The sequence below is a fragment of the Trichechus manatus genome, unplaced genomic scaffold, assembly GCF_000243295.1.
Source record: "Trichechus manatus latirostris isolate Lorelei unplaced genomic scaffold, TriManLat1.0 scaffold00075, whole genome shotgun sequence".
Classification (NCBI taxonomy): Eukaryota; Metazoa; Chordata; class Mammalia; order Sirenia; family Trichechidae; genus Trichechus; species Trichechus manatus.
In genome coordinates, this window is record NW_004444011.1 from 7,136,711 (window position 1) to 7,164,161 (window position 27,451).

At 40.4% G+C, this 27,451-nt stretch overlaps 2 protein-coding genes across 10 annotated transcripts in view; one reads left to right on the plus strand and one right to left on the minus strand.

Annotated features, from left to right (window-relative positions):
- MLLT10 (MLLT10 histone lysine methyltransferase DOT1L cofactor) overlaps positions 1-10,576 on the minus strand; it is a 332,811-nt gene extending 322,235 nt beyond the window's left edge. For 6 of the 8 annotated variants that reach the window (XM_023735053.1, XM_023735051.1, XM_023735052.1 and 3 more), the window contains exons 1-3: positions 10,210-10,576; positions 9,917-10,076; positions 7,372-7,451 (exon numbers count right to left, since the gene is read on the minus strand). In XM_023735053.1, coding sequence (XP_023590821.1) covers positions 7,372-7,451; positions 9,917-10,076 — 240 coding nt within the window. In that variant the 5' untranslated portion in view covers positions 10,210-10,576. Of the gene's footprint in view, positions 1-7,371; positions 9,756-9,916; positions 10,077-10,209 lie in introns of those variants that run through there. The other 2 variants (XM_023735048.1, XM_023735054.1) reach the window with 2 other exon arrangements.
- Positions 10,577-26,675: 16,099 nt separating this feature from the next.
- SKIDA1 (SKI/DACH domain containing 1) overlaps positions 26,676-27,451 on the plus strand; it is a 2,834-nt gene continuing 2,058 nt past the window's right edge. The window contains exon 1 of one of the 2 annotated variants that reach the window (XM_023735003.1): positions 26,676-27,441. In XM_023735003.1, the coding sequence (XP_023590771.1) occupies positions 26,767-27,441 (675 nt within the window). In that variant the 5' untranslated portion in view covers positions 26,676-26,766. Of the gene's footprint in view, positions 27,450-27,451 lie in introns of both variants that reach the window. The other variant, XM_023735002.1, reaches the window with a different exon arrangement.

Consider the following 27,451-nt stretch of genomic DNA (forward strand, 5'->3'; position numbering starts at 1 on the left):
AATATATCAGTAACCATATAGTTAATATGATTTTATGCATTTACAGTGATACATGAGTACATGTGTATCTTCGTTAAGTAAAGGTAATAAAATAGTGCAACCCTAGATCAATCCATGGTATTTTCAATAGCCTCATAGGCATGCAAAAGCCAGACGATGAATAAGGAAGATCAAAGAAGAATTGATGCCTTTGAGTTATGGTGCTGGTGAAGAATATTGACTATACCATGGACTACCAGAAGAAAGAACAAATCTGTCTTTGAAGAAATACAGCCAGAATGTTCCTTAGAAGCGAGGATGGCAAGACCCTTTCACTTACTTTGGACATGTTAACAGAAGGGACCAGTCCCTGGAGAAGCACATCATGCTTGGCAAAGCAGAGGGTCAGCACAAGAGAGGAAGACCCTCAAAGAGATGGATTTGATACAGTGGCTGCAACAACTGGCTCAAACAGCAACAACTGTGAGGATGGTACACCACCGGGCAACATTTTGCTCAGTTATATACAGGGTCGCTATGAGTTGGAGCCCAGTCGATGGCACCAAACAACAAGATCAACTTCTAAAACCTTGTTTTGATTCCACCCAACAGCTGGCTCCCTGACAATGTAAGAAGCCAGGAAGACTATAATAAACAGACACACAGCACCCAGAAAGAAAGTGAACTTGAGGGATCCGATTGCCCTTCTTGTCACCAGTGCTAGGCAGGAGCCGTTGTTCATCCATACCTGCCCCTCTCTGCCTACTTCTGGGGGTGACCAGGGCAGATCCAAGAGGGAGGTGGGGATGGAAACTGACAGCTGCCAGGTGCCTGCCCTGGGGCAGAGAGCAGAGACCTGCAGGAGCCAGCTGGGACTCCTTGTGGACCCTGCCCCAGAAGCCCAGGCCACCCAACTGGCCGATTCAACAGAAACCTGGAGCAACCCTGTGCCCAAGTCTAGGACAAGCTACCAGCCCAGATGACAAGAAGGTATCTTGCTCTGGAGCTTAGGAGACCTGGGCTCAAAGCCCTCTGTTGCAGTGATTTAGGGGGTGAAGGCACAGGTGAGGCAGAAGGTAAACAGGAGAAATCTGGGGAAGTCACTACAAAGCTGTCCAATGAAGTGGGCCTGGATTATCATGTTCTAGGGTTGTCCAAAATGTGCTAGAAGTGGGGCAGGCATTTCTTTAAAACAAGAACTTTACTTAGATTACTTTAAATACTTAATTGTGAAATTTTACAAATACACAGGTAGAGAAAAGAGAATAAAAAACCTCCCAAATACCCATTCAAAAAAAAAAAAGAGGCTGAGCAATATGAAAAAGTTACAGCTTACCTCCTGAAAGAAAGGATTAGTCTTTATTTTGAGCTAAAACAGTAATGCCTTAATAATGCAAATTCTTAAGGGACTTTTTACCATTTAATTTTTGCACAATCCACTCTCAACATTTTCAAAGTACAATATTTAAAATCTAACACATCCCCTCTGTTTCTGGCTAAAACTATACGAAACACACACACACCCCAAACCTGTTGCCATGGAGTCGATTCCGACTCATAGCGACCCTATAGGACAGAGCAGAACTGTCCCATATGGTTTCCAAGGAGCTGCTGGTGGATTCAAACCGCTGACCTTTTGCTTAGAAGCCGAGCTCTTAACCATTGCGCCACCAGGGCTCCAAAATTATACAAGTATATAAAATTTCTAATACAGGCATACCTCGTTCTTTTGTGCTTCACTTTACTGCGCTTCGCAGATACTGTGTTTTTTACAAATGGAAGGTTTGTGGCAACTCTGCGTCGAACAATTCTATTGGTGTCATTTTTTCAACAGCATGTGCTCACTTCTTGCCTCTGTGTCACATTTTGGTAATTCTCACAATATTTCAAGATTTTTCATTATTATTACATCTGTTACAGTGATCTGTGATCTTTGATATTACTGTCATAATTGTCTGGGGCACCACAAACCACACCCATACAAAACAGAGATCGATTAAGTGTTGTGTGTGTTCTGACTCCTCCACCGAGCAGCTGTTCTCCTGCCTCTCTCCCTCTTTTCAGGCCTCCCTATTCCCTGAGACATGACAATATTGAAATTAGGCCAATTAATAACCCTACAATGACCTCTAAATGTTCAAGTGAAAGAGAGTTACATGTCTCTAATTTCAAATCAAAGTCTAGAAATGACTCAGCTTTGTGAGGAAGGCATATTGAAAGCCAAGACAGGCCAAAAGCTAGGCCTCTTGTGCCAAACAGTTAGCCAAGTTGTGAATGCAAAGGACAAGTTCTTGAAGGAAATTAAAAGTGCTATTCCAGCAAACACATGAATGGTAAGAAAGCCAAACAGCCTTATTGCTGATATGGAGAAAGTTGTAGTGGTCTGGATAGAAGACCAACCAGCCACCACATTCCCTTAAGCCACAGCCTAATCCAAAGCAACGACCTTAACTCTCTTCAATTCTGAGAGTTGAGACAGGTGAGGAAGGTGCGGAAGAAAAGTTTGAAGCTAGCAGAGGTTGGTTCATGAGGCTTAAGGAAAGAAGCCATTTCCATAACCTAAAAGTGCAAGGTGAAGCAGAAACTGTGATATAGAAGCTGCAGCAAGTTATCCAAAAGATCCAGCTAAGATAACTGATGAAGGTGGCTACACTAAACAACAGATTTTCAAGGTAGATGAAACAGCCTTATATTGGAAGAAGATGCCATCTAGGACTTGCATAGCTAGAGATAAGAAATCAATTCCTGGCTTCAAAGCTTCAAAGGACAGGCTGACTCTCTTACTAGGGGCTAATGCAGCTGGTAACTTTAAGTTGAAGACAATGCTCATTTACCATTCTGAAAATCCTAGGGCCCTTAAGAATTATACTAAATTTACTCTGCCTGTGCTCTATAAATGGAACAGCAAAGCCTGGATGACAGCACGTCTGTTTACAATATGGTTTACTGGATATGCAAGCCTACTGTTGACACCTACTGCTCAGAAAAAAGACTCCTTTCAAAATATTACCGCACATTGACAATGCACCTGATCACCCAAGAGCTCTGATGGAGATGTACGAGGAAATTAACGTTTTCATGCCTGATAACACAACATCCATTCTGCAGCCCATGGATCAAGGAGTAATTTTGACTTCCAAGTCTTATTATTTAAAAAAATACATTTTGTAAACCTATAGCTGCCATAAACAGTGATTCCTCTGACGGATCTGAGCAAAGCAAATTGAAAACCTTCTGGAAAGGATTCACCATTCTAGATGCCATTAAAAACATTCGTGATTTGTGGGAGGAGATCAAAAGATCAACATTAACGGGATTTTGGAAGAAGCTGATTCCATCCCTCATGGATGACTTTGAGGGGTTCAAGATCTCAGTGAAGGAAATAATTGCAAATGTGGTGGAAGCAGCAAGAGAACTAGAATTAGAAGTAGAGCTTGAAGATGTGACTGAATTGCTGCAATCTCATGACAAAACTTTATGAGGAGTTGCTTCTTATGGATGAGCAAAGAAAGTGGTTTCTTAAGACGGAATCTACCTCCTAGCAAAGATGCTGTGAACACTTGTTGAAACGACAACAAACGATTTAGAATATTACATAAACTTAGTTGATAAAGCAGACGAAGGGTTTCGGGGGACTGACTCCAATTTTGAAAGAAATTCTACTCTGGGTAAAATGCTATCATACAGCATCGTATGCTACAGAGAAATCTTTCACAAAAGGAAGACTCAATCGATGTAGCAAACTTCATTGTTGTCTTATTTTAAAAAATTGCCAAGCCACCCCAACCTTCAGCAACCACTACCCTGTCAGCAGCCATTAACATCGAAGCAAGACCCTCCAGTAGCAAAAGGATTACCACTCGCTGAAGGCTCAGATGATGGTTAGCATTTTTCAGCAATAAAGTATTTTTTTAACTAACGTATGTACATTTTTAGACATAATGCTATTGCACGCTTAACAGTATAGCATAAACAACTTTTATAAGCACTGGGAAACCAAAAAATTCGTGTGACTCATTTTACTGTGATATTCAATTTATTGCAACATTTGCTTTATTGTGGTGGTATGGAACCGAATCTGCAATATCTCCAAGGTATGCCTGTAAATCACTTCAGTCTATGGTAATTAAAAATATATGCATTAAATAAAAAATATTCATCAGTAAGAATTTTAGCTCTTAATCGCTACACATCTAACCAAAAATTGCAGCAAAAATACACATTTGCTTTAGTTCAGTAAAGTACTTCAAGTGTTTCTTTGAATGCCTACATATACAGAACTTCACTTAAAAACCAACCGTCCCTCAACCCAGTCTACCTACATTTATTTTCTCTTTCCTTATGTTTTTTCAATATACAATCTAACCCTACAGCTTCCACCACTCTCTTCAATCCCCTATAACCAAAGTTCTGCCAAAACCAGTGAACACAAATTGCTGTGTCGAGAAATTTTCTTAGTCCTTCACATCCTTGGCAGCAGTCACCATCGACCATTCTATCCTGAAAACCCAACTGTGTTCCTACTGTACCCTGAAGGTTCTTACTTCCGGATAGTTCATTAATCTGTCCTTGGCAACCTGTTCTCTTACTCTTCCGAATGTCGATATTCACCATAGTTCTGTCTTCAGTTTTCTTTCTTTTCTAGCAGAAATGTCATTTGATTCCCGGTCTTCCCTCTCTACACAGCTCCAACCCAAACCTCACTCCATAACTTTAATCTTAAATTTCCAATGAAAAATGCCACCTACATCAAATCCAATATGTCCCAAATAGATCTTTCTTTGCTACTCAAATATACTCTCCTTCCTCTATTACTATTAATGGCACCACCATTCCACAGTGATCGTCTTCATCAGTGAATCATCTTCAACTATTCCATTTCCCTTACCCAACATCCATTCCAATCACTTCATTCTTCCTTTTTTACTCCTACATCTTCACAATAATAGAATCCAAACTTTTTCAGTTTCTAACCTCCTCTTTCATATCCATCCCATATACTATCAAACTAATTTTATGAAAATACTACTTTATTGTTCTGGGTCTTTACTATTCAGTATCATTTTAGGTACTATCAGCTCACAATTGCCCCTTCCCTAAGAACTGACCTATCCCCAATCCACAGGTATCTCACTAACTGCATCTGAACAACTCAACCCTATTGCCTAGCCATGGCTAACTGGTCCAGAGGTGGGCACCTCATTCAAGCCAAGCCAGAGTATTTTTTCCCCCAAAAAGAAAATGAGATTCATACTGAGATTTCAGCCCTCAGTCTAGGCTAGGCTCTTAAGACAGGAAATAGGAAGTATCAGGAGCTAAGGTATGGCCATCTTTCACAAGAGGCAGTATATAACATGACGGTTGAAAGCTTGGGCTCTGTACTGAAGACAAACCTGGGTTCTAATCATACCCCAAACTGCAGGTAGATGTGCTTCTCTTAAAACTATGATGTCCTTATCCATAAAATGAGAATAGACTAACTACCCCATAGGTCTGATGGGAAGATAAAATCAGATAACTGACATAAAGCACTTAGCACAGTTATCTCGCCCATGATAAGCTCATAAAAAAGTTAGCTACTGATTACACAAGTAGTAGAGAAAAAGAAAGAAGCAGGCATATAAAGAAAAGCAGAAATAAGATTAACACTAATTCAATTCCCTTTCTGAGTCATGCATTAATTTCTATTTTGGTGTTCTTCGCTCCTGTATCCTTATAGGAAACCCTGGTGGCGTAGTGGTTAAGAGCTGCAACTACGAACCAAAAGGTCGGCAGTTCGAATCCACCAGGTGCTCCTCGGAAAACGTATGGGGCAGTTCTACTCTGTCCTATAGGGTCACTATGAGTCAGAATCAACTCAATGACAGTGGGTTTGGTTTGTTTGTTTTTTGTATCCTTTCTTTGCTTATATAAGCTTGGAGTGAGTTTTTGTTTCCTAGGAAGGGCCCTACCTTTTATAATTGTACACTATTAAGAATTTAGAGGCAGTTACACATCTCCTTTAAAACCTTTAATGGTCTCCACATCCCACCAAACAAAAGCTGAAATAAGTACCCCAAAACAGTTTTTAAGATAACCACCTTATTTATCTTGACATCTTGACCACACCCATAGATAAAAAAACAAAATGAGGCAACAAGTGGCATGTGAGGCAAATAAGGCTGACATTCTACCACTCCCCATTCAGGATTTCTTTATCCTCCCTCTCTTGATACCCACCCTTCTATTTTATTATTTTTCTCTGGCCTTGAATCTATTGGTGACACTCCCTGAAACAGCTTCACCTCATTGTTGGTGTCTACTGATAAATGAAAGCATGACTTCCTTTGCTTCGTGATCCATCTATCTGTAACTATAACATGCTACGGGGGCAGGGAGGGATCAAAGAGTAGACCTATCTACTTCATCAAGGCTTAAAATATCTATGACTCCCTCCTACTTTTACTAATTCCCATTATTTGAATACTAGAATAGCTACAATTGCACCACCGTGCATTCTCACATACAAAGCATATCAACAAAACCACAGAAATATTGCTCTGACACTCATAATCCTAGACAGGTTACTCAGCCATTATTTCTGCTGATCAAAAATTGCCCAAGCAAAAATAAAAGCTTCTACTTTTGCTATACACCTAGGTAAAGAAGTTGAAATATTTTCTACCTTCTGTCAGTCTCTAGTCAACACTAAAAAAAAAATATCACATTGCAAGTGATAATACTTTCGTAGCAATAATAAAGATTAAATCTATTTCTCCCTGATATTCCCGGAAGTTCAACTGGGAAAAATGCTTTTGGCCACAAAAGAAAAAACGTACCTCCCTCACTCTACGAGAAGTTTACAAAAGTGTTCATAAAGAAGGTAGCCAGCCAAATGAAAAAGAAAAGATTTTTGATGTTCCTTGCCCAAGAGACTGAATGTCTGAAAACACTGGGTGTTCAGACTTACTTTTAAACTATACATACACAGATGTAGGAAGAAAGAGTATGACAAAAACCAAAATCCTTGTGTTCTCTTTCTAATTGAATAGAACCTAGCCGAATTATCAGTGTATCCTCCTTACGTTTTACTGCCATCATATTCTAACTATGACTAGTCAGTTTAACCTTTACACGCACTTCAGGCTTTCTTGATTCTGTAGAAACAGCTAGTAAAGTCCAAATTTGACTCTGAATTTTTATATTTTCGAAATATCCATAAACATATACTTATTTGGTTCAATTTGTTTTTCAGATTTTACAAAATCTGTTTAAAACTGTAGGTCAATATTTGGCCCCAATTCTCTCTTAAATTACAGTATTTGAACAAAAGACGAACAACTCTTCAAACAACAACAAGTGTAACATCCTAAGCTACTCATGAAGTATTTCAGTATTTCCCACAATTCTTACCACTCTGGCTGCTCTCTCCTGAGATTCACATTTCCTGCAAAACCATGGTCCAGTGGGTACTTGAACAATGCCATAGCAAGCTGTTGGGAAATAAAATGTTTGAAAATATGTTAAGATTTTAAAGAATTATTGAAAAATCAAATACCCTTTCAAAGTCCTATTAAACTACCTCTCAAACTATTCAAGTAAACTACTTGCTTTATAATGAACTAAAACATCTTACATTGTACTTATACATAGCTTATAAAAAAATATTGTATGACATTTTAATAAAAAACTTCAAATACAAATCTTTTGTTCCTTCACTTAAGTAAGTTTCACACAAGCTACGATTTTTAATTATTCTTTTATGATAAATTAGGTAAAATTTAACAGAGAGATTTTGCATGGAATAACTTAGAAATTCATGCATTCATTCCTGTATTTTATAGTTTAAATAGCAAGTTTCAAAATCACCTTTCAAAATGAGCAACTGATATTGCAGAAAACAAAATGAAATGTCAAAAGTGAAACGCTTCCATTTATACGAAAAATTTCGAACAGACAAATCCACAGAGACAAAGTATTGGTTGCCCATGGCTGCAAAAGCTGGGGTGAAATGGGGAGTGACTGCTAATGGGTATGAGGTTTCTTCTTAAAGTGATGAAAACGTGCTAAAACTGACCATGGTGATGGTTGCACAACTCTGTGAATACACTAAAAATTACTCAACTGTACACTTTAAATGAGCGTACTGTATGGTACATGAATTATATCTCAATAAAACTTATTAAAAAAAATTTATGTTTACTGCTAAATATATAAGTGATGCACCCAACAATTGATCTGAATATATCTCACATATCTAAATCACAGCCTCATTTAAACAATTTGGTTAACAGTAATATATAATTAATTCAAAATGGAAACATTTCCAAAAATCTAAAAACACCCAACTGAAGTTCTCACATGAGCTTGCTCATAAGGAATTTGAAAAATAACTTAAATGTTGGAACTTAAATATAAAAAAATAAAATCAACAGAAATTTTTAAAACTCCGAAAGCTAATTTTCTAATCCTTTTAAAGTATTTGTAAACATGTCAAAGTTAAAAACGTTCCATAAGCCAAGAAACACAGCAGTAGAGTTTAAAAACTCTGTTCTTAAAAGTCTGACTTTGTTTCTCTCTTCTTACCTATAAAAAAAAAAAAAGGTTAAATTTTATTTTGGAAACAATTCTAGACAGGAAAATTTAAGATTTAAATGAATGTTTTCTGTATTGGGAGATGAAATCATTCATCAAAACTTGGTTAATTTATCATCTAATCCGTAAAAAATATCCCCATAAACCCCTAACAATGAAAACTGTCAACAGAAGTACTATGAAACTGGGAGTAACTGCATTCTCACCTTAACTCACCATCTCAGAATCATCACCACTGCATGTAACTCTCCCTTCACAGCTGACATTCCATTCTATAAAGAATGCACTTTAGCACCTTATGTTCAGATTTTCCTTCCTCTCGTTTGGTACCGTCTTTTCCAATGTACTACTAAACAACATCTGCATCACTCAATGCCAGATTCAGGAATTGGAAAAGGGACAGGATGGTGAATAAACACGGAGAGAATAAGAATCACCAAAAAATTATCTAGGTTGTTTCAGTCACAAACTTCAATGGCCAAAAAATATCTTACTAGTTTCCTCAACTTTTCTGAATATCCATAAAACTCACCAAACGGAAATACCCAGAAATAAACTGTTTCCCAAGTCACTGGCGACACCACCACCTTTTCTTCTCCTCAGTAACATAAACTGAAGAAGTGACCTGATGCAACCACTTAAACAGCCTTATCCACCAGCCCAAAGAAGCTCAGCCAAGACAGGCCAGCATCAGCATGAGTGGGGGCGGCGGCCTCTTGCCATCTTCTCCGCAGGAGCTCCCAGTCCGCAGCAGCAGTGCCTCCCCCAGAAAGCTTGGGGTGCAGCAGTAACCGCCTTTCCTCACTGAACATGCAAGGCAACCCCTCTTCTTCCCTCACCCTCCCCATCGCAGCGAGTCGCGTTCCCAAGCCGGTCTCCATACCACAGGAAGTCTCCAGACACACTGCAGCAAACAGGAGAGGGCAGTGAAGGGGGAGGGGTCTCCCATTCCCAAACACAAACCCACAACCACGGTGACAGGAAAGAGGGGCGCACGCTCAGCGCCCCCCCTCACTAGCTCAGGGCGCAGGCCGCGGCCCCCGCACCGCCCCCTCCTCCAGCCACCCCCTCGGAAAGTCTCCAGACTCAAGGCTCCGGGCGCAGGCGGCGGCCAAATGACACTTGAGAGAGTGAGAGCAGAATCACATGACAGTCCAGGCCACACGCACTTTCTCCACATGCATAGCACACACCCCTTCTACCCCTCTGCGGACCCTCCAAGTAAATCCTGAACCGCAGAACGCGGCCGGGACGGGGCGGGGGGAGGGGCGGAAGGGGAACTGGCAGTTGATGCCAAGGTGGGGGAAGCGGTGACGGTTGGGAGCAAGCCGGGTTCGGCCCGGCGGGCGGTTGGGTGTTTTACCTTGATGCACCGCGACGCTGCAGCCGTGCCCGTCGCAATAAACCAGCGGGTTCTCGGCCCAGCCTCTCTCGTCTGAGCAAACGCAACAGCCTCCAATCATCTCCTTCATACTATGGGAGACCTCGTCCTCCAGTGACACGGGCCGGTCGCTAGAGACCATCTAAGAGGGAGTTAGGGGGGGACCATTAAAAAACACATGCAAACCAATTAGTGCTTCCCCCCGCGTTGCCACCCACGGCCCCGCTCCCTTCCCGGCGTCCCGGCCCCCGCCCGCCGCTCGGCCGCTCGCTCACTCGGGCTTTGCCGCTCAGTCACTCACGTTCCGCACAGGAGTCAGGAGCCATGTCCTTGCTGACTCCCCCCACCTCCCCTCCACCGCCTCCACCGCCTCCACCGCCTCCACCGCCTCCTCCTCCTCCTCGTCTTCTTCCCTCCCCACCTCCACCCGGCCGCTAACGCTGAAGCCTGGAGAGGGCACACATAATCAAGTAGGCCTCCGCACAGGCGCACTGGGGGGGAAGCTCCCGCTGGGCCAGGGGCTGCGAGGGAGGGGAAAAAGGGCTGCGCTTCCTCCTCCGAGCGTCACTCGGCGTGCGCGCCAGCCCTGCGGCGGGCGTGAGGAAGGAGGCCGGGGAGAGGCGAGGCCTACGTGCGCGCCGCCGCGTCCAGCATGCAGCGGCAGCCTACCTCCCGGGTCCCTCTCCCTCCCCCGCGCCGGTTACAGCCGTGGAGGTGTGCTGCGGAGGGTGGGAGCGAGTGGAGCCAGCGGCGCGCTAAAGCCTGAACTAGCCAGCGGGGCCGCGCACGCGGGGGCGGGGACGTTGGGGCCACCTCCTGCAGCGCCGCTCGCGCGGGCTGCGTGTGCACGTCGCGGAGAGGCCTTACAGGAAAGGGAAGAGGGAAAGGATGCTTCGGATAGGTTGTAGGTTTTGTCACAGTAGCTGAAGGACACTCTCGGGGGATGGGGGGGGGACAACCCCCTTCACGAGAAACCTACCTTACGGCATTTTCCTCAAGAACTGGCCGGTGGTTAACGGGTTGGGCACATTTGCCAGCTTCCATGAGGGGTGTAATGAAGCATGGCTTCCTGCAGTTGGCCATGCTAACTTCACAGTACTGCCGCAGCCTCTCCACCTATTAAATTCACATCCTGGACTCTACCCAAAGTTCACCAAGTGTAAGTGCCACCAAATCCACCACCCATTTACACACCACAATGGCTCCAGTGATAAATGAAAGTACATCACAGACTGAAGGTTAAAAGCCTGTGTTAGGGTTACACTGGGAGAGGACTAATAACATCAAGACTACCCTGAGCTTGGTGAGTAGGAGTGCACATGGTTGTTTATCAGGAATTTAAAAAAAAACCACGAGCTGCCGTGGAACCGATAATATGATCTGGAAAATGCAGTTATGCGATGCTAAAAGATGAAGGAATCCAGTTTCTCCTAGTCAGTCACCAAAATATAATCAACACCATGAGATGCTGGAGTCAGTTTTGATTGAGGATTTCTCAAATCTGGCTATGTTCTCCAAATTTACTCTTGAAAATTTGAGGTCATTTTAGTGGCAAAAGTAGAAAATGGTTAGGCCTATCTGAATACAGTAATTAGCATACCTGGCTACTAAGCAAGCTGTTGAAAAATCTTTCCCCCATCCCATATGTATCCATGTAAGCCCAATATTGATTTCAATCAAAAACAGTGTCTAATTATTAAAGTTTTGCGTGAAATAGGAATGTATGGGTAGATTATTTAAATGACCAGCATGATTACAAGGTGACTTCATGGCTTTTGGTTAATATTTTGCTGATACAAAATGAAAGTTTATCAGAAATTAGCAATATATAACATGATTATTTGGAAAATGCAGTTATATGATGATGATGGATGAAGGAACCCAATTTCTCCTAGTCATTCACCAAAAAATAATATATTGGGTTTAAGCTTTAAAAGCATTCCGAATGTTCTCATAAAGATTAAAAAAATGGGAGCGTGGCTGTTTTTTCTATTTCGAATAATTTGCTAGAAACCTATTTAAGAATTATATATAATACAATGCAAGCATATATTAGCAAATACATTCAAATCTATTAAAAGCTAAGTGAGAGATCTACAGTAATGGAAATCTAAAGCATAAGATAGAAAATGTACATTAAAGAGACAAAAATGAGAATCTTTTAGCCGTAATAGCTCATTTAGAAAAGGTTACTACAAGGTATATACTTATAAAATGTAGATTTTTTTAGGAGATGGAAACAATTAGTAAATTTCTGAACATATAATAATTATGTTCTTAAAATGTAATCGATACTTATAAAACTAAAAACTGCCTTCAAGCAAAACTATACTGCTTTGTGTATCTTAACTGTATATTTTATCTCTACCCTTATATAAAGACTACCAACCAGTTCAACATCCAATTCCTGCTCAGACTCCTAAGGTAGAATAATTTTGGATTAATATCAATGTGAAACTTCCCTCTCCAAAAACTCTGGTTAAGCCTTAAGGCACTAGATTACTTAAATACACATTTGTTTTATTTTTAACATATTGGAACTTAGTTCTTCTAATGGAATTGATTTGTATGTAAAGAAGGATGGGCACTTTACCCTATTCTGTAACATTTAATTAAAAAATAATAATTTGTAAGAGATTTTTGAAATTAAAAAAAAGAGAAAATACACTATTTCATAACAAGCCTGTATATAAATAATGATATCTGAGGCAGAAATTTGGTTAAAGATGTACATACAAATGTTAACAATAGTCAAATTTTTCATTAATAAATTATTTAAAATGTATCTTAACATATTATGTATTGAAATGAGTTATGAAAATTCTAAGAAAAATGGACGTAAATAAGTCATTTTCATTTTAACTCATGTACGAGATACAGAACTTCTAAGTTATATAACAGAAGTATAATATTTAGTATATTTCTATAAAATATGGTTGAAAGGAAGAATAAAACAAAATAGTTTAGATATCCAGTTATTTATATATTCATTCAATAAATATTTATTGACCATTTACTGTGTGCCAGGGTGTGTTTTGGATGCAGGAGAAGCAGTAAGCAACTTATATTTGTCTGTAAGTGAGCAACTTACATATGTATATATGGGTGTGTGTATATATATAGTATACATATATATGTATATACACATATATACATGTATATGTGTATACACACAACACAGAATGGGTCGATTTTTTTCTGTAATATGCTAATTCTCATACCTCAGGATAGATACAACTTATTATTAAATTTCCAGAATTGTTAGAGTTTAGGTTCTTTTTTAAATATATAATAAGATAAAAAGAAATTACCATGGAATTTATAGAATAACTTCATAAAAAAGGACAATTTCAATCTCTTAAAATAATGTTCCCTTTAAATCTGATTCCACAATCTCAAAATACCCTTTTAAAAAGTACATCTAGTACCTGTAGAACAAAATAAAAGCCCATTGTATCTAATATTCTTCTTCACATAACAGCAGCTAACTCTGTCCTGGCTCATCTTTTCTCTGAACTAATCATCTGAGGGAAATCATAAAAAACAAGTATTGTATGATGTAACCTCTAACTCTACTATTAATGGGAAACTACTTTTTCTTTATGAGTAGTATGTCTTATGATTTTCTTTTTTCCTTAACGTAGGCACCAAATTTTTGTATTTGCTTTTTTATAGTCACTTACAAAAGTAGATACTATAAAACAAATACTTAAAACTGCCTTAGGTTCATAAGTTAGTATTGTCCATATTTATCTCTTTTTTAAATATAGTTTCCCGTCTGTTTATGCATATTTAGTCTATTGTACCCATTGTTGAGGTGTATTTGTATAATGCAAAGAGGAGATATACTTTCCTTCACTCAGTTTCTTGACTTCCTTGACTTCCACAAAGTGTTTAAAATTCTATATTGGCTCTGATCCTAAGTTTTGTAAACAGAAAGCAATTATTAGAATTAATGTATCCACTTAACCTTATTGAAATATAATCTTGTTTCCAAATAAATTAGTTGGAAAACTCAAAAAGTCACCTTCTTTATGATCTGTACAAACTTTCAGATCTATCTTTTACATAAAGGAATCTCTGGTTAAAATTTTGTTTTGCTTATCTGGTGGCCAAGGGTTATCTTTTACCTGAAAAGTTTATTATGAGCCATATATTTATGTTACTATGATTAAAATACTGAGTTATTTCTACATCTAGTTTTGTTATTTATCTCACCATAAATGAGTACCGTATTTTTATAGATACAAACCCACACATGGCACCTGTATCATGGAATACTGTTAGAAATTTTCCAAAAAGTATTTGTTTTAATTTTATTTTATATAGAGATACTATTAATAGCTTTTGGAAATTTTCATTTCATGAAGCAGTTAACCTTATAAGCTGATTTTTTTTTCTACTCACTATAGCCTTTAGCAAGTGTCTTGCATATAGTAGGCCCTCAATAAATGCTTGTTTAATGTACAATATTAGTGTTTAGAAGCAAATTGTTCAGAATAAAGCAAAACCTTACTTTGCATGTACAACAGAATTAAATGTTCAAAGTAATGATTAACAGAAATTTTCAGATAAGAAATTTAAAGATTTTCAATATTTGAAGTTAATATATATACTTTTTATTTACCAGGTAGTTTAGGATTGTCTATATTTAAATAGTACTCAAATGTTAACTTTTCACATAAAAGTAATCATTTTATTAAAGAACAGACTAACTTACAATCAATCATAATTAATATTAAATACAGTTAATTTTTGGAAAGTTTAGTTAGGTAATTCTAAAATTTAAATTGTATATAATCTAAATAAATCTTTTTTAAGAATGAAGACCTAATATTTACTTTAGAGGTTTGGTTTGGTTAATCTTGTGTTTGCCGTCAAAGCCATTCCTTTTGCAATTAGATTGATATTTGTTGGTTGTATTTACATTTTTGGGTAAAACACCATGTAATTACCAATAGAAAAATAATATCTAAAAGCTGCCTTCACATCTTTTGGGTGTAACATAAATCCCAGGAACATTCCAGAGTTGTTTTTTTTTTCCCATGATGTAACAATACTTGAAGGTGTTACACTTAGACTTTTCAGGAAATCATCCATATAGTGGAAGAGTGAGTTGTAACGTCCACATTCCCATTTTCTACTGACACTTAAGATTTGCATTTCTGTTATAATTAAAGTGACATATTTAGGTGTCTTTATCAAAACAATAAGGTTATCTAAGTGAAAAGATTCTGGACATGAAAAAGAGGAAAATCAATTTTTGAAGTGGAAGAGACCATTAAAGAAATGAAACATACCTTGGACTGAAAAAAAAAAAAGGAATTAAAGTGAATTGCTAAAGATTACTTGGACCAAAAGAGATCACTTTTTAAAATTTAAATGTTTTCCATTCTGAAAGGGGCCACTGCTTAGCAAATCCAGAAACAAGCCCAAGAATATGTTAATTAACTGCATTGTGTCCCAGAAAGAATTAGGCTGACAAATTCAGTGTTTTTTTAATTCCTTCCATTAGTAAACTGCTTAGTATATCTTAGATTTTAAAAATCTATAATGTGTATATTTATCCCTTGAAATTGTACAGTAACAGTGCCAAGGACCAACGTGACCCCATAGGGTGACTCTTAACGAAGCTTAACATTCCTGACGAATTAAACACACAAGCTCTGGATCGTTTTTGGCTGTCTTACTTTACTGTGGCGCTTAAAAGTGAGAATATAGGTAATTTTTATATAGTGGCAGTTATCCAAATTAAAAAAAAGCAATGCCCCTTGGTGCAAGTAGAAGTGAAAAATATGACATAAAAATTTTAAAAAGGTATAATAAAGACTGACCGGGAATGCTACGTGTCCATCTCAGTCTCCACCCCCCTTCATATTCTCTTTTCCACCCCGTTGTTGTTTTTCTCACAGTATTTAATGATTTGTAATATATATGTTTTTCTTTAACTGAAAAAGCCTGAAACAGTAGATGTAAAAAGATTGACATTCTGCTATCAACTACATAGCAGATAAACTTGTAAAGCTATTCGAAACAATAAAAGGCTTATAAATAAAAAACGTAAATTGAATCAAGTAGTTTTGGGGGGGAGGGGAACTATAGGGGGATGAGTGTGAAAGGGAATGAACAGATTGAGAATACTTAATTTTTAACGCAATTTTTTTTTCCTGTTCAAACCTATCCATAGGTACACCTCAAATGATTTCTTGTATAAGAATTTCTTCTATACTTCGAAATAACTGAATGATTTTTATGAGGAAATGCAAGTTTCAAAAGATAACCCGCAAAATTGAAGTGTTGTTATAAATGCAAACAACTTCTACAGCATTTCAAACGTAAAATCACTAGCACCACTACCTTTAACTGACTCTTTAGAGGTCTTTTTGAACAAATGCTATTTATGAACATCATCTATTAACCTCTTTCTTGTAATTCAAAACTCTTGTCAAATGATGTTTTCGTGATGACGTGTAAATATTCCATTAGAGATCAATTCTAATCGGTTTTTAAAAATCCACCTTGGGAAACAGTGCTGCATGTTACAGTACACAGACTAAAACGGATATTTTAGGAAGAATTTCTACCAAGTCAATTATAAATCTAAGTCGAAATTGCTCTCTAGCCCTAGAAAAATTTGGGCCACACGATTAAAATTATTTCTTAGTGAACTTTCACGCACGATGACTTTGGTCTTGTCTACAAGACTCCCGAGTACTTGTCGGAAATTTTCATTTTAAAAAACTGCCGTTTGCCAGAATATTTTTTCTACATACCTCACAAAGGAAAACAGTGTTTCGTAGGTGGGTTGCAATTACTTGTTTTCAAAACGTGGTTTAAAAGCAAATTGAACGTTTTTCCCTTTTGAAAAATCACTGTAATTTTAAAACTGCTTTTGTTATTAAGTCAAGCCTGGTTGTTAGGGCTAGCTCAGCCCTTCCTTTTAAAATTACACTTCTTGTATAAAAACAAACAGCTGAGTAGGACAGCGAAACGTGCTTTTCCCAACTCCTTTGAACACGGACATTCATTTTGGAATCCATACGTTTAAAGATATTTAAAATATTATATAATATGCCCTAACTTTCCTGGATCCAGAAAAAAATTGTTCACATTTGTCTCTACATAGTTATCACTTTAAAAACTTTATACTGCTTTCCCTTTTTTTTTCATGTGTGCCCAGCTTCCTTCAATTCAGCGGCACGTTTTAAAGCCTCCTTTCTGCAAGGTTGGGAACCTCTAGCTGGCCGCGTCAGATAATAAAACTTGCCGCGCCGACCCGGACAGAGTCTTCGAGTTCGGGGAGATGGGTGTGGGAGTGGAGTCGGGCCCAGGACCCCTCCCTCGGGAAGGACACGCTGGGTGAACAGCAGCGTGAGAACAGAACAATGGGGGCGACAGGGCGAGAAGAGCCCTGCTCCCGCTTCCTCCGCTGCGCCGGCTGCGCGCCCAGCCCCCGCCCAGCCGTGGCCCTCCCCGTTGGCGTTTTCGCGCTCACACTGCTCGCCGCCCGCCTTCTTCCGGAGCGCGACGGCCGGGGCGCAGCGCTTGCCCCGCCGCCTGCCCGCGCGCTTCCTTTCCTTCCATCCTCACACTCCCAGTACCGAGGCGCTTCGTCCACCTTTCGCTGCGGCAGCCTCCCGCTATTTTGTTAACCTATTTTTAAATCTTCTCCTTTAGTAAGTGGTCGCGAAGTCTCACTTCCATCTTAATGTTGATTTATTTCCCTCAGAAAATTACTCCCCAGAAAACCCGAAATCTAAAGAAAATTCAATAAAATCCTTTAACCCTAAATACATCGAATATTTTAAGATTTTAAAACGTAAGTATGTCGTCTACAACCGACAGAACTCTTTATTTCCTCCTTTACTATTTAAATTCTCCATCAACTGCATATTGACGAGAGGGCGCAGACTGTCCCACAGCACGCAGCAAATCAGAGGTTTTATCTTACGCCTCCTGAGTCGCAAAAAAACAGTGGAACGTGGACGAGGGGGTCTACTAAGGAAGAAAAGCAACGCAATTCTCTGGGGACGAGACGTGCCAGGCGGGGTGGGGGGAAGCGGAGTGGTGGCGTCCAAGACTCTCAGGCTCTGGGCAGAACTGGTCCGAGGAAATTTAAAAAGAGGAGGTTTTTAATAATAGGGACCGGAAGGTTGGTGGGCACGCGCATTACGATACTTTAAAAAAAAAAAAAAAAAAACAGGAGAACGGATGAAATTAGTTTGCTTTTTCATCCCCTCCCTCAAAAAAATTAAATTGGAGGGAGGCGGAAGAGATGAGCCACCCTTATTTCTTCCGCAAGTTTCCTCAAAAGAACTGGTGCTGCCGTGGGCAGGGAGAGGGCGCGGGACGAGGCGGACCAATAGCAGTCAACAGGTCCAGGCCTCGGGCTGGGCGTGGGGGCTAGGCAGCTGGGAAGCCAAGCCCCCTCCTTTCTAGTCCCCTTCCCTCCCCCAAAGGCCCGGCAAGGCAAGGGAGGCCCTGCTCTACACTCCCCGCCCCACCTGGCCTTACTCTGGCCACTCAGCACGGCTCTCGGGGTGGGGGTAGGGCGGGGGTTCCCTGCCGGAGAATCCTCCCCTGGGGCTGGCGGTGGGGGAGGAGAAGATGGAAATCGGGGAATGGAGGATTAGGAAGGACTCGAGCTCGGCACGAGCGCGGCCCGCGCGAGGGATCCTGGGTAAAAAGTGGCCGCGCTGCACCGGGAGAGCGCGGAGAGGAGGTGGGGTCAGAGGTCAGGGCCTTGGAGCCCGGCGTGCAGAACCCCCCACGTGAACGCAACGAGCAGCAGGAACCTTTTTTCTTCCACCGAGCCAGCGCGCTCCGCTAGTGACCGAGCTGCTTTTCCCGGGCTGCTGGCGATGGTAGCTCCATCTCGGATCTCCTAACCCCACCCCCTTCCACTACCAGCATTCATCCCAACTCTACCCTTCCTCTCAACTCTCCTCCCAGCCCCCCTTACACGGCTTGCAATAACGCAGTAAATTTGCTTTAACAACAAGTGGGGGTGGTTGCATTTACTCCTCCCTGTCCTCTTTCCTCCCCCTCCTCTTGCTGCGGCTCTTGACACTACTACAAACCAGGACTATAAACATAAACATGTGTCACTGTAACAGCGCAGGTATTATACAGATTTTGGGGTGGGGTCGAGGAGGGCTTGGTCGCTGCTTGGGGGGGGGGCAGTAAAAACTCGTGTTTCATGTGCTCGACGGCTTTGGGGGCTCCCCCCATACTGGATCCATTTATATAATGCCGACGGCAGTCACTTACTCATTAAGCTACACAGACCCACAAAGGAGGACTTTGCCGATAACCAGCGTACCCGAAAGCGAATACATTTAAATACGAATCCCTCTCCTTTCGCAGCCACTGCTGCCATTTCTTCTATTAGCAAGCAGCAGCGTCAATACTTGAAACTCGTTTCCCCTTTTAAAATTATTTTCCAGGCAGCAACAGAGATCATTTTGCGACCTAAACTGTACACCCCTCTCATCCTATAAACAGTACCTATACGTTGTGGGGCTAAAAACCCCTTCAAACAGCAAGAAAGGCTATTTAAATAACTGAGTTAGAAATCTGATATATAAAGCTTATTTCTTGGGCTTTGCCTTCATGCATTTAGCAACTTCTGCTTTAAGTTGCTGCGGCTGGCACTGTGGAGATCCGCCACAGCAAGCTTTTATTATTATTTAGTCTATATTTATACTGCCGCTCAACTTTTTTCTCATTCTTAGTTCAACAAGCCTAGCAACAACTATTTAAGGTAAAGCGAATCCTCTCGCAAGCTTTTTGGCTTGAAACGGAGGGAGATTCAGAAAATGTTTAGATGGAGAACTGGTTCCCTTTGTTCTTTCATTGTTTCTCTACGAACTGACGGATACAAGGACAAACACTTACCTTCTCTTCTTTTTGCTCCCCAAACCAGACGTTCCCATCAGCCTTAAAATACACAATCCACCTTGAAAGTAACTACGAATATCGGGAGAGTTTGTATTCCATTCTTTTTCGCTCTCTGCCCTCTTTTAGCGTAGGATTAAGTTGCCGAGCACGTTGCTGCAAGCTGTAGCCCCCCGCCTTAGTGAATCGGTCACGTTTAGGACCCTCTAAGTCCATCCTAATTCTGCCAGTAGAATTGAGGGTATTGGAGCTCTAAACTTTCAAAAGTAAAGGGGTCTGCAACTATCCAGAAAACTTAACAAACCCCATGAAAAATGTTTTACCACTGTATTTTTGTACCCCATCACCAAATGAAATTTTCCAAGAAATATTAAATATTTCTTCCACGAAAGTATTTTTTAAGCTTATACTTAGCAATGCGCTACTTAGCTAGATGAAGTGATGGGTAGGTTTGTATCGGCATTTAACGGAATGAGTGCATTTTACGTAGCCTTTGTTGTGCCATGTGTTTTTTTAAAAACACAAAACACTACAAGAACTGAGAAAGGCAGGAAATAGAGTTTGAATTACAATATTGTGGAACGACTGAAAGAGGGGCATTTATTTGAAATTTACTAGTGTAAAATTTGGCCTCAGAAGGGAAAAATCAGTTTTTCAAAGTTAAAAGACTTAATTTTCACTCTACGGATCGAAAATAAAACAGTGAATTTTCTGATTAGTGTGTGATACTGTCAGTGTTTAATGCCCAGCCTGATAGGCATTACTGCCCAAACTTGTTTAAATCTGATTATGATGTGATTGCTGAAGTCATGAATATGAAATGATACTGTGTATCCATAAAGGCGAACTTGGGATTTTTTTATCTCCCGCTTTTTTGTGTGCTCCCAGGAGCTGCAGCAGTGGAAGACAGTGATTGGCTCCAGTGCTCCTAGAAGGGTTTGGGCTGAGGCCAGGGGAACAGAACCAGAGGATTCCCTTTCCAGAGACCACCAGGCCCCTCATGTTTTGTCTTTTCCTTCTCCCCTTATGGGTGCTCAGAATTTCAGTATGGCTTCAGCAGCCTATAGGTAGGCCTCAACGCTTAGTGTCATCACTTCAGTTTCTACACATTTGGCCCTTGTGTAAAATAAACAAAAACTTAGGCAATCCAAATAAATTGTGTTTCTTGGTATTTGTGTATTATTGAATATATCAACTTTAAACCCTACTTTCTCAGATTTTTTACATTCAAGATCACTTGTGAAAGGCTCTTCTGTCTGATAGGAAAATATTGCAACAGAACAAGATAATTGGGGGGAAAGGAAGTTGCAGTAGGAAAAGTGCCTTTTCTTTGATAGCATTTAATTGGAATTAAAAGATTCTTGAGCTGTAAACATTCTTTATTTGTTCAGCACACATAAGCAGGCATTGTTTTATCAGCATCATAATTATGGTGTCCTTTAAACTGGCTGATAGTAGGAAAGATAAGAGAATGTGCCTATAGATTCAGATCAGGTCTCGCTCCTTTCTTTCTCTCTTTCCCTTTCTCTCTCTCTTCTACCCCTCTCCCCCTTACTTGGTCACTAGGGTCCCCCATAGCCCTTGGAGATGTGGAAAGCAGGAAGATTGTGACCTAACCATTTCTTACATCATGAAAGTGATTTGTACCACACTCTAATTTGATGCAATCCATAACCTTCCTGTCTCCTATGTTTATAACTGCTTTTTAACTTGCAATATGTGTTATCTGAAGAGTTGCCTATTGCTCACCTGTGTAAAATTTTGTCCACTAGGGTTTGTTGCTTTACCTTTGTCTAATTTAGAAAACACACTCTTAGGACTTTCTCAGAACAAAGCCTCACAAAACCCCCTTTACCTCAAGGATTTGCAAATTTATAAAGGCTGCATTGAATTCAAGATGGGTCAGGGGGCAAAAAAAGGGTAGTAGGTCACTGCATTTTGATTATGGGTCAGTAGACAACATGGCATATACTCTGTGTCCCAAACTTCTGTTAAAAACAGGATTTTTAAAAGCCTAAGAGCAGAAGGATGGGCCCATTTGGAGACTTACCCTGATTTGTTTGGATGAGACAAAAAGAAAAAATTAAGGAAAATATACTAAGTTATAATTTATTCCTTAATGTAGCCATTTCTTCCTCCTTCATTCCCATTTCCTGCTCCAAAAAACAGAGAAATTATAATATTAGATAATTTTAGCTAAGGAACTTTTGACTGTCACACAAGATTCTATTGTCCAACATCCTCAAGTCAGGATACAAGAAGGATTCAGCCATACAAGACTTTAAATTATATTATTATATTAGATTTTGTTATGTTGCAAGTATTATAGCTACTTTTGGTTAGCAGTACAAGGGGCTTCTTTTATTCTGCCTACTAGTATACTTACATTGTTGAGGCCTTTGTGATGTTTCTTACTCTTTCTGTTTGAAATCACTTTGAACAAAATGTGCCGGTCAATCACTAAACAAATGTATATGGTGAAGAGTTAGGTCGTGGTAGTGCTGGTGGGGGATGATCCTCAGTTAAATTATGTATGTATGGGCGAAAACTTGGAAGGAAGGAAAATGATTATTTTAATGTTTTTCAATACTTTAATTATATGAGAGTTGTAGTGTAGAAATGCAAAAGTACTCTTAGGTTTTCCTTCAGGTTTTCAAAAGAACTTTCCCCATTAGTAAACTACTCCTGCAAATTGCTATTGCATTTCCCAGCTAACCATTTAAAAGACTGTAAATGCCGTGTGCATCACTTCACTCCAGAGGAAAGAGGTCAGACTGAATTGCAATGGTATTTAAACATAAAATACAGTGAAAATAAAACAGAAGATCTAAAGGTAAATTTAGCCCATTCATATAGGATAAGTAAAGACAAATATGTTCATATCTTCAGAGCCCATCCCTTTAAAAACTGAAAGTGCTGATTTTTTACAATAAATGTAGAAGTGGACATTAAGAATATATTTCTATCCCTATTTGCTAGAAAGGATTTTCCTTTAGCAAGAAGCTTTCTTTTCAAAGCTCAAATACTTTTTACTATAGCACGTAGATTATGCATTCCTCACTGAGTAAATAATCACATTTAATTAACAAACTCAGTGCATATATATCTGCCTAAATTCACAATAAGTGATTTCCTGGACCCATGGAGATGGATAGACACGCAAATGTTAATTTGAGCACATCCACTCACATATGTATATATATTTAAGAAATATAGAAGTTAATAGTTTTTTTCCCCCTTAAAAAAAGAATGTGAATACAGTCCATCATCTGAATTGCGTTCATCTTTGGTTGTAGAGGCGGCTGACATGGTCAACAAATTTTTCAAAGAAACCCCCTGGCTTTTGAGGAATAGTACTTTATACATCTGGACCTGCACATCCAGGCAGAGTAAGTAAATTATTGCATAACTTTAAGCATAATTGATAACAGACACCTTTAATTTTTCATCCCCATTCTTTTGGCTAGCTTTCACATTAATAATCTAAGCCATAAATGTTGGTAGCTATTGATCGAAATCCCCTGCGTGCATGCAAATCCATCTTTAAAGTCCCCTGCCTTTCATGTATGAGTGCTTAGGGGCCTCTGCTAGATCTTTTTATCGGGATCGACCCCCAATGTGCCTGGAGAAGACCCCGGATATGCAATGTGTGCTGATGGCCACAAGAAAGCTGTCTGTCATATTATGTGTGTGTGCGCGCGCACACAAGATCGCGCCTTCTCTCTCTCTCTCTCTCTCGCTCTCACACACACACACACACACACACACACACACACCCCGATGGGAAGTTAAAGAACAAAAGAATGTATTAGACAAGAAGAAAGATGCGTAATAGGAGTATTAACAATGATTAAGTGTAAAGGTGTCTGAGTGCACATTCAGAGATACTCACATATGTAGACGCGTTTCCGAAGTGTCTTGGTCTTTATTTTTCTCTACTTGACCCAACAGATTTTATCTTTAGTTTAAAAAAAAAAAAAGATTTAATATTCTACTACTTTTTAAAACCACCAATGTTTTCAGTATTTTAAAGGTTGAACAAGGAGGAAGGGAGAGGAAAAGAAGGTAATTTTGAAATGGTTACTAAATCACAGTGCCATGTGTAGGAGGAGTAGGGGTGTGAGTTTGTGTGTCTGTAAATCTAAATAGGAATCAAGAACAACTGAAACTACCTGGCAAAAAAGGAAGGTCTACCCAATCTTTTGTAATGTCTCTCAAAGGCTTTTTCTGAGTTTACTATTTCTTGGCTGTTTGACTCTTTGGTCTAAATCTTAAAGCTGGGGGAGGGGAATTGGGCGGGGGTGAGGGGGTGGGAGGAAGGAGGGCTGGCAGTATATAAGTGCATCAGGAGGAATTTTAAAACGTTATTGTCGCTGGCAATAGAAAGACTGGTCATTCTACTTTAAAAAACAAACACCAGCATCTGCTTTTCCTCGAAACTTTGCTTTCTGCTTAAAGGTTTTGCATTTTGCCTCCTGTGAAAGTGAAAGAAAAAAACGCGGTGTGATAGATCCAGATGCAAAAGAAAGCCAACTCGGTGGATGGTATTAGCTGTGACGAGGCATTGTTCATTGCTGCCTCTCGGTTACGTTTAAAGCCTGAAATATCACGAGATCCATTCAGTGATCCTTCTCTCATTCAAGGGACAAAAATGTAATTTGCTGTAGCTCTGATTTCTTGGATGGAAATGCTAGCCTTAGATTTCAAAGGCAAGAACTAGACATCGTGGTTTGTACACACATTGATTAAGTTGAAGAGCGGCGATTACATCTGTGCTGAGTGCAACAGTAGTCCAGGGCTGACTCTTCAAATCCTAGCCTCCTGAGTTACAGACTCTCTTAAATAGACTTCCTTAATTTCCGGATGCACTTCTTGAAATTCCCAATTCTCTTCAGAATTCCTAGGAAATTGCGAGAGGGATGGGGTGGGGGTGGGGAACTACGGCCGAGATTTCATCTTATCAAGCAAACTACCTTTCTGTATGTCTAATTCCTGTTATCTTTTTTTTTTTTTTTTTTTTGAGCCATACCTGCTCATGCTAGCCAGAACAGAGCAGGAGAAGATGGAACTTTTGAATTAGAAGGAAGAAATTATTGTACAATTTTTTTTTCTTGCAGCCTCAGAAATATCCGTTTATTCTTTTAGCCACACGGATGTGTCTATTTTTGGAGAAACAAGGAAATACATAAATGCCTGGGTTGCATTATGCTGTAGTTACAAACATCGGACAGTTAAGAAGATTTTGCCGAATTTTGTAAAGCAGCCAACAAACCGCCTTGGGATCATGGTAATGCAACTGGGAAGACCCTTGCTCTCATTTGGCAATATTTTGGATATCCTTGGAAATGACACCAAAATATGCCTTAATTTGACTAAGAAGAGGTTAAACCATATTGATATTCATCCCAAGTGATTTTTTAAAGCAGATACTTGACTTTCATGGGGGAAAAAAATGGAAGTTGTGGAAGATTCATTTAAACTACCCATCAAAAGCATTATGGACCACTGAAATAGTCTGCATCGTACATCAGCACTTTTTTTTTTTTTTTCCATCGTTATTACGTAAAACCTCTGGAAGCACCTAGGGTGTTTTACATTTTCTTTTCTTTGCTGCCTGCAGAAGCAATCTACTCCCTGGAATTCTGACCTGTCGAGAACAGGACCCTGGCAAAGGCTGTGCTGGGGACTCTAGGACGATTCTGCCTACAATCCAGCCTGGTTAATTGTGAAAAAGTGTACACATTTCTGGCTTATCTATGCTTTGTTATGAGTCTGACGTGAAACTACCTCCTACCCCCATAGCAGAGAACCGAAATCAGTTGCATTGTTACAGTGTTTCGGAGCTGGAGCCCTGAACTGCTTGCTTGGCCAAATAACTTTGTCTCTGGTTGTAAAAAGGGATTTGAGAAAAAAATAAGGAAAATCGAGAGAAATTCAAAACGTAAGTCTGTTTTGGGGTGGTTCACCGCGTGGGTTTAACTTTGGAGCTCCCAGCCCGTCTCCCCTACTCCCATAAGGGAAATACCAAGCTATTCTGCACATTTAGCTATTCTGCACATTTTCGCTTAAGCTCCATTTTCCAAAGAAAAAGTGGGTGGGGTATATCTATTTAGTCTTGAAAATGTTTTAAAAATCCCTTTCCTTTGAAATGATAATAGCTGTATCGGTAAAATGCAAATAAAGAAAAAAAAAACAATATTCCTTTAAAGACGAATATATGTGTTTTTTTTTTAAGCGTACACACACTGCTTCTGATGAAGTCTGTGAGTCAAGCTGCTTCTGCGCTCCGATAGTTTAATGGAAAGATTTATATACCGACTGTATTATTTACTTTGGGAGGGGAGGTGGCAGTATAAGGGTATGCTAATTAGTGGGAGATTTTGGGGGGAAGGGGTGGAATATCAATTTTTATTGCATCACCTGTCAGGAGTGTCCAATCAGCGCTGGCTTTAGGGGAATTAATTGATGAAGGTGTCTCCGGACGAGCTCACTTCACTCTGTCATTTTATTTGTAGCTAAAGCAGCGGCGGGAATAGCAGCTGCATTTCTTTTCTCTTTCTCCCTTCACATTCCATTATCATAGTGCTCCAATGGAGAAGGAAGGAATAGAAGGGCCCAGGTACTGATGTGCATCGGGGACTTAGACCAACACACTGGCAGATCAGAAGCCGGATGGTTTTTTCCCTCTTTTTTGAAAAAACGAAAACCAAAAAAAAAACAAGAATCAAGTCAGTGTAATTTCATGGGTTTTTCCCCCCAATAATTTTGCCTAGAGTTTGGCACTCCCTTCTCCGGGAATAACAGTCTTTGTTATTTTATTAGCAGGATGCCTTGAGACACACGCAGCATCTGGCGGAGGATTAACATACATATATGTGTATGTATGCGTCACGTATATATTTACTGCAAATGGTGGGGATCATTTAGTGCCCGAGATGGGAGACCTGAAGTCAGGTTTTGAAGAGGTGGATGGCGTGAGGCTCGGCTACCTCATCATTAAAGGAAAGCAAATGTTTGCTCTCTCCCAAGTCTTCACGGATCTGCTGAAAAACATTCCGAGGACGACTGTGCACAAGCGCATGGATCATCTGAAAGTGAAAAAGCACCACTGCGATCTGGAGGAGTTGAGGAAACTCAAGGCGATCAACAGCATCGCCTTCCACGCCGCCAAATGCACGCTCATCTCTCGGGAAGACGTGGAAGCGCTGTATACCTCCTGCAAAACCGAGCGCGTGCTCAAGACCAAGCGCCGGAGGGTCGGCCGGGCCCTGGCCACACAGGCGCCGCCGCCAGAGCGCGCCGCAGCCGCTGCCAGCCCCCGCCCGAGTTTTTGGAAGGACAAGCACCAACTTTGGCGGGGCCTGAGCGGAGCCGCGCGACCCCTGCCAATCAGTGAGCAGTCCCCGCATCCCGGCGCCGCCGCCGCGCGCCCTGCCGCTCATCTACCTCAGATTTTTAGCAAATACCCGGGCTCGCACTACCCGGAAATCGTGCGCTCGCCTTGCAAACCCCATCTAAACTATGGAACTGCCCCGCTCCAGGGAAATTACGTCGCTTTCCACTCGGAGCCTGCGTACTTTCGGAGCCTGCTGTGCAGAAAGCACCCGGCCGCCGCCGCCG